Source organism: Manihot esculenta, chromosome 6, assembly GCF_001659605.2.
Source record: "Manihot esculenta cultivar AM560-2 chromosome 6, M.esculenta_v8, whole genome shotgun sequence".
NCBI lineage: Eukaryota > Viridiplantae > Streptophyta > Magnoliopsida > Malpighiales > Euphorbiaceae > Manihot > Manihot esculenta.
Window position 1 is genome coordinate 10,121,752 of NC_035166.2, and position 7,609 is coordinate 10,129,360.

Genomic DNA, 7,609 nt, shown 5'->3' on the forward strand with positions numbered 1-7,609 from the left:
AAGCAATACTTCGCCGATTTTGCCTCTATGACCTCTCTTGGTCTCACCACTCTTTGACCGTGACATCCTCCCTCACTCATCCTGGCAACGGCCTCGTCGCATCCTCCTCGTACGTCCTCCAACGCACGAGCTAGAGTAAGATCTACTGGCATGTCCACCTACATGCTCCATATCGGTCCCACTTGCATGTCCACCTACATGCTCCATGTTGATTCCACTTGCATGTCCACCTACATGCAATGCATGTTCACCCACGTGCTCCTTGTTGCCTTCGACGTTCTCTACTTGTGCCCCAGCAACACTTCTTTCGTCCATGTGGTTAGGTGACTTCGCTAATCCGTCGGCCTTGCACCTATTATTTCTCTTCTTCTTTGAGCAACGTCGCCTTCACCTCTCTCGCTTGGGCAACACCACCTCCCTTGGACATTCGGCTACCAACTCCCTATTGGATCCACCATCCAAAGCATAAACCACCATTTCTCTCGATGGTAGCCCTTTCGGCAACTCAGCTTCACCTTGGATCGGACATTCGACTCCATCTTGGACCCGACATTCCTCTAGATCCTTCTCCTCTTGGGAACTCACTTCCCCAATGCTTGAGTCGACCATAGGACAAGAAATTGATACTAAAAAGTTTCAATCAATAACTAGGAAAACAAACAATAAAAATAAAAAGGGAAGTTTTGATGAAGGGTGAAACTAAAGTAAAAAAATAAAAATAAAACAATTAAAGGAAGCAATAACTAAGAAAAAAAATCAAATATTAACTAAGAGAAAATCAATACAAACAAATTCTATTGAAAAATAGGATCCATTTCAGTTGTGAGAATTGATTATTGAAGCAAAAATATATTTATTAATTCCAATAGATTGGTTCTAGTTATGGGAGACGCTCCTAATAACCAATCTCTCCTTAGATGTAAATTAATTAGAAAATATTCGCTATTTAACCCTAGTCAACAAGCAATCTAAAAAACGTCTATTAGATTTAATTTATCAACCACCTTAAGAATTAGAGAGATCCAATGTAACGACCCGGAAACCGGTACCCCTTTGTAACGGTCCGAACCATTACTGGCACTAGGATCCAGATCGGCATAAGGCCGCCGGGATCCGTAGTAAGCCGAACTTAAACTCTGAGCACCTGATAAATCCCATACATGATCAAACACAACCACAATCCTATAGAACTACCAGGCTTAACTACTATCATTCAGATATACAAATCTGAAACATGCCCTCAGGGCTTACACTGGTGACTACTGATCCCTGTGGGTCAAGGGATTGAAACCCTTTCTTCCCACCTTACAACTCACTGGCGTCTCATCAAACATGTCAAACAATAAGCCTGGTTCAGCACATTTCTCATCAAGAAACGTAAAACAGAATACATGCATATAGGGATTATCCATACACTGGGCAGAGTAATCAGAGTAGTGTAGAGAAGCTTGGTAGATAAAGGTTTTATCCGACCTAGTACCTCAAAATCATGAAAAATACCCATGGACGACATGATCTTACCTCTGGAAGTGAAAAGACAAGCTATACTTATACATTTCACCGACTGGAGGCGTTTTATAGGTGGCAAACCGACTCAGCTTCGGCAGCCTAACCGCATGCAAAACCATGCAACGTTCGGCGGCCGAACTTGGAGTTTTGGAAGCCGAATCTAAGGCACTTTCGGCGGCCGAACGTCACTTCGGCGGCCGAACCTGGCCAAATCCTCCTTGGTCTTTTCTCTTCAAAACTCAATCCTATTCCACTCTAAACCTTTAAAATACTTAAAAACATTTTAGAAAAATTTTCTCTTACCCTTCTAGAAACCTCTGACATCCTCGAATTCCACCGGACGGTAGGAATTCCGATACCTGATCTAGCCGGGTATTACATCCAATTCTGACTAACAAACCAAACGACGTGGTGAATTTAAATTAGATAATGCCGTAAAATTTGGAATGAAACGTGCGAGATCGCGTATCTTTAATGGGAAAATCTTATTTTCTTTGTTTTCACAGACTGTAGATTTTCTTAGGAGTTTGAGCAAGGCTCAGGTCAAAGATTGACTGGGTCATTTGGCAGTTTCTATCTAGGGCCTTAGGTAATTTGACAATTTCTATCTAGAGCCTTAGGTAATTTTTGGTACTGAACGAATAAAAATAGTAAGTAGGTTTATCCAAATCGTTGGTTAAGGCTTTGTTTAGCAGTTTTTTCAAGATATTTGTCAAATTAACTGATTCTTTATTTTACAGTAAAAACATGACAAAAGACACAAAATTAATAGAAAGTTACTTAGATTAGTGTTAGATATGAAGTATATGCTAAATGTGTGCTCTATTATAAGAATGCCATTTGTATCCTGATTTTTTTATTTCTTTTCGACTCTTTTTTTTTAATTTTTATTTTTTTAAAAGTTGGGAGAAGGCGGCATTGCACCATACAGTAAGTAAAGGAGGCGGAGGAGCAACAACCTTCTTAAAAAAATTACACTTAATTCTTTTAAATATTTTAAAATTTCATTTTAATTTTTAAGCTTTTCAAACTTTCATTTCCCACTTCAAAACATTATTTTTAAACCAAGTTTCAACTCATATTTCCATCCACACACATATATATAGATAGTAAAAATTATGTTATATAAACTGATTTCAAATTAGGTTTAATGATCTTGAGGTATAAAAATAATTACTTAAAATAATTACTTGTTTTATATAAAAATTTTATTAGGATAGAAAAAATAAAATAAATACCGTCTGTATTTCATATCTCTTTTTCACTTTTCTTTTTTTGTCGTTCTAAAATGATTGTTTACTTTTTATTTTACATTATATTTTTATATAAATTGACTATTATAATTTTATTTTATTTTATTTTAAAAATAACTTCTCAAATTATTTTTTTAAGTGAATATTTAAAATACTTTTTGATATTTAATAAAAGTTAAGTTAATAAAAAATTATGAAATAAATTATAAATCTAAAAAGTGTTTGTTTGTTTGTTTTGAGGGATTCGAAAGTTATAAGATATATAATCTAATATTTTCAAGATTATGCGTTGACATTGCAATGAGTTGTTTCATAATATGACTATGAATAATTTATTTTATATTACAGGTGTTTTATATGTATTAGGCCATCAGATTTTAGCATGGAGTGATTTCTTCACAGAATCCTAGTCCAACTATAACTTCTTTTTTTTTTTTTCTGTCGAAAGTCCAACTATAACTTAATCTCGGATTTCATATCCAAATAGGATGCAAAGATCAGGACAGAACCAAGTCGTATTTGACTTCTGATTTCTATCTCTGCATGGACTTCGTATGACCATAAATAGATGCAATTGTTTTCACTCTAGTTTGCCAAAGCCAGCAATAGTTGAAACTCTTTATTCTCTACAGCCATGGCTTCCTCCAAGCTTCTTTTCCCTTTGCTTCTCTGTTCCGTTTTCCTTTTTCTTCTTCTGCCTATATCTAATGCTCATCTTCTCAAGGCTTGTGAGTTTGAGGCCATATACAACCTTGGGGATTCAATTTCTGACACTGGCAATTTGATCCAAGAGGACCCTGCTTCTGTTTTTTCTAGACTTCCCTATGGCCAAAACCTGTACAGGAATCCAACTGGTAGATGCTCCAATGGCTTGCTCATTATTGATTTCATTGGTAAGAAACCACTATATTATTTCACGTTTTATATGCTCTTTTGTGTGCGCTTAAGATAATTATTGCACTTGTTTGTATTTTGACAGCAAAATCAGCTGGTATTCCACTTCTTGAAGCATATTTGAATGCTAGTTCCAGCAAGACACATGGCGTGAATTTTGCAGTTGCTGGCTCTACTGCATTGCCTGTGGAATTTCTTGCAGAAAAAGGAGTGATTGCCCCTGTCACCAATAGTTCTCTTACCAAACAACTCAACTGGATGCATACCCATTTCAATACAACCTGCCATAGTTCCAAAGGTCACTATATATTACTGATGCATCATACTTTATAATAAGATAAATTATTTATTGAACTTATAACTATGCTTACTATTGTCTTATCCTTCTTATATTTTACAGAATGTGTAGAGAAACATAAGAGATCTTTGTTCATGGTTGGGGAGATTGGAGGCAATGATTATAACTATGCTTTCTTTCAAGGCAAGAGTATTGATGAGTTGAAGTCCATGGTATCTGATGTTGTTAAAGCTATCAAAGAAGCTGTTATGGTTAGTTAATTTTCTTCAAACATAGAGTAATTGATTTCTTCTGTTCATCTTTTCATTACCTTAAATTTCCTACATGATTTCTGTAGAGGGTTATTGGATTTGGTGCTGCTCGGGTTATTGTTCCTGGGAATTTTCCAATCGGTTGCATGCCCATATATCTTAGTGGATTTCACTCCAATGATTCTAGTGAATATGATGAATTTCATTGCCTCAAAGGACTGAATAACTTTGCAATGTATCACAATGAGCAACTCCAGCAAGCAATTAAAGAATTGCAAGAAGAGAATCCAAAAGTGAATATAGTATATGGGGATTACTACAATGCCTACAAGTGGATTTTGAGTAAAGCTGCATTGCTTGGTGAGTTTTTGAAGTCTGCAAATTGTGGTTTAACATAACATTAACTACTGAAACTAACGTTGCGTTGCTTCATGGAAACAGGGTTTGATCCAAAATCACTGCAAAAGGCTTGTTGTGGGAGTGGAGGTGATTATGATTTTAGTCTTAATAGAATGTGTGGGGCTCCTAACGTACCAGTTTGTCATACACCTCAAGAACATATCAGTTGGGATGGAGTACATTCAACTGAAAAGGCCTATTTCTTCATGGCTCGATGGATCATTCGCAACATCTTCCAAAAGCTTAAGTGCATAGCTTGATTATTTCATAAATTTATATACTAGTTTGAAAGTTTTTCATTTAATTTAGTTTGTGGCTTTTAATTTTAATGGAAAGAAATTCAGTTGGTTAACATTTTTTAGATGTTATATCTATCAATATTAATTCTTATGTTGCTTATATATGCTATTAGCAATTCTTATATATGCTAGTTTTGGTTTCAATTAAATCTAAATTTTGAATCGTCAATGCAATTTTAATTCGAAAAAATTTTTAATATAAAAATAAATAAAAAATAAAGAAATAAATATAGATATTAAATATTATCAAATTAATAATTGAGTAAATAGTAAATTGTACAAAAGGTATCCATTTTCATAATATGAAAAATAAAGTAATATTTAAATTTAAATGGAAATAATATTTGTTACCTATAAAAAAAAAATTTTAACTTTTGATAATTAACTTTCCACTTATCAATCTTCTGACTGAGCTTTCCTTATCTGCTTTTGCTTCTGCACTTTCTTTATTTGAGAACTTTCCTTTTCTGAAAACTTTCCTTATTTGAAACTTTCCTTTTTTGGCACATTCCATATTTGGCACTTTTTGGCAGTTTTAAAAGCATTTTCTCCATATTGTCTCTTTACTCCTAATATCTGCAAAACATGATTAAAATCACAAAATTAAGCAGAAAAGATGCAAATAGACATTAAGAACATAATGATAATATGAACTAAAATATGCTCTATCACTATGCGACACTTAGCTCAGTCTGTCGAACTGAGTCAGCCTTAATCTCTCAATACACAGCGGAAGATAAACAAAAGGGTTGATTCCAGCAATCAACAGATTGCAAGTGCTCACAGCGGTCAATAAGCACAACCTTGGGTAATTGGGACCTCAAGGTGTTGTGGAAGCCAATCACACACACAAGTAAGGAAGCAAAGTAACTAAACAAACAAGCAAGATTGGGAAGAGTATTTGGGGTGTAAGAGAATCTACTAAGTGATGGAGAAATACAATGGAGGTTACAACAAATGTCTAGCAGAATATTGACTTGCTGTTTAGAATGTCTCTATGTCACTCCATGTAACGACCCGGAAACCGGACCGCTACCGGCGCTAGGATTCAGGTCTGCTTAAGGCCGCCAGAACCCGTAGCAAGCCAAACATACATCCTGTGAACCTGTTTAATCCCATACATGGTCAACAACATACATAAAAATTTAAAACTTTTCTTTCATTCAAACATTTCTTTGCCAAGCCTAGCCTGTGCATGCACAAGCATAACATAAACTTCTCATTGGAGTCCTCATCAAATACTCCAATGGGGTAACATAACATAACATAGGCTTGGGTTACATAGGCATCATAAAAACATTATATCTCATACAAGACCATGTGTACAGGGAATATGTAACAGCCCGGAAACCGGTACCCTTCTGTAACGGCTCCAAACTGCTCGGCACTAGGATCCAGATCGGCTTAAGGCCGCCGGGACCCGTAGTAAGCCTCTATACATCCTGAACTCTAGGTATAATCCCATACATGATCAAACTTTTCTTGAAAACTTAAGCTTTGATCTCATAAAAACCTTTAAACTTATTTTCCTTACCTCAGCTTGACCTATGCATGAAAACATAGAACCTCATACCAAATGGGTCATCAAGCTTGCTTTAAAACATATCCGCTTTGGGTCAAGGGATTGAAACCCTTTCTTCCCTCACGGGCCATTCAAAACTCATAACATTTAAAACATTTTCTCAAGATCATGCATAACAAAAAGGGATTTACCAACACTCAAGGCAAAGCACAATTCTAAACATCTCATGCTACAACACATGGCATATCTATACTTTTCTTAACTTGGCTCTATCTCTTTACACATTTCTCTTTCTACTCATTCATATGCTCACAACATGTCCATACATCGTCATCATCATCATGTCCACAACTAAACTATACAAGCATACAAAGCATTCATAGCAGTACATAACATATCATCTCTTTAGCAACTTACATCACATACTATCTCCATAAACATATACAATAAGCATCTCTCCTTATACATAAACATAAACAAAACAAGCTAAGCTATTACAACCAAACATGGCAACCCATGCTTGAACCTCTTCTATCCCATAGCTTACTCTGACTGAACTCTGGCTTACTTACTCTGGCCCTGCAAAACTGGGGTTAAGGGAATGGGGTGAGCTACAAGAGCCCAGTGAGTAGAAACAGAGAAAAACATTTGATTTAGTTCCTCCATTTTTAGGTATATTATTATTCATTTTATTGTTCCACCCTTTTTATGTATTTTATTATAAAGACATTTTATTCAATTCTATTATTCTTCTTATTCATGCATTCATGAGATGCGTCATAACACAATTATATCACAACAAACATCTCACCCCCGCTTGAGTTCATGCTAGCAAATCTCTTCCTCTTGCGGGTGATTTTAGAGGGTTCACGTAACGTCCTTCCCCTCAGGGTTAGACATGACCCCAACATTCCCTCTGTCAAAACTTGGCCCCGAAGGAGCTCTCATGGGGCTTTCCTATATGTACTCACCCGACTGACAAAGACTCATGACAGACTTGTGGGCTATTGAGGTCGCCTTGGTCCACCCATCACATCATATACATAGCACATTATGCAATGCATCACCTTCGTGAAACTAGTGCAATCATCCTATTACATATAAACATGGTGCATGGGCATGGTGAACTAGTGCAAACATCCTATTACATAACATGATGTATGAGTATGCTTTAGGCATTAGAT

At 35.9% G+C, this 7,609-nt stretch overlaps 1 protein-coding gene across 1 annotated transcript; it reads left to right on the forward strand.

Annotated features, from left to right (window-relative positions):
• The first annotated feature begins 3,034 nt into the window (after positions 1 to 3,034).
• Positions 3,035 to 4,864, forward strand: LOC110608368 (GDSL esterase/lipase At5g03980-like). The gene is made up of 5 exons (XM_043957741.1): positions 3,035 to 3,655; positions 3,742 to 3,954; positions 4,066 to 4,205; positions 4,292 to 4,565; positions 4,647 to 4,864. Exons 1-5 carry the CDS (start codon positions 3,397 to 3,399, stop codon positions 4,862 to 4,864), a joined length of 1,104 nt encoding a protein of 367 aa, XP_043813676.1. The 5' UTR covers positions 3,035 to 3,396.
• The last annotated feature ends 2,745 nt before the right edge of the window (positions 4,865 to 7,609 follow it).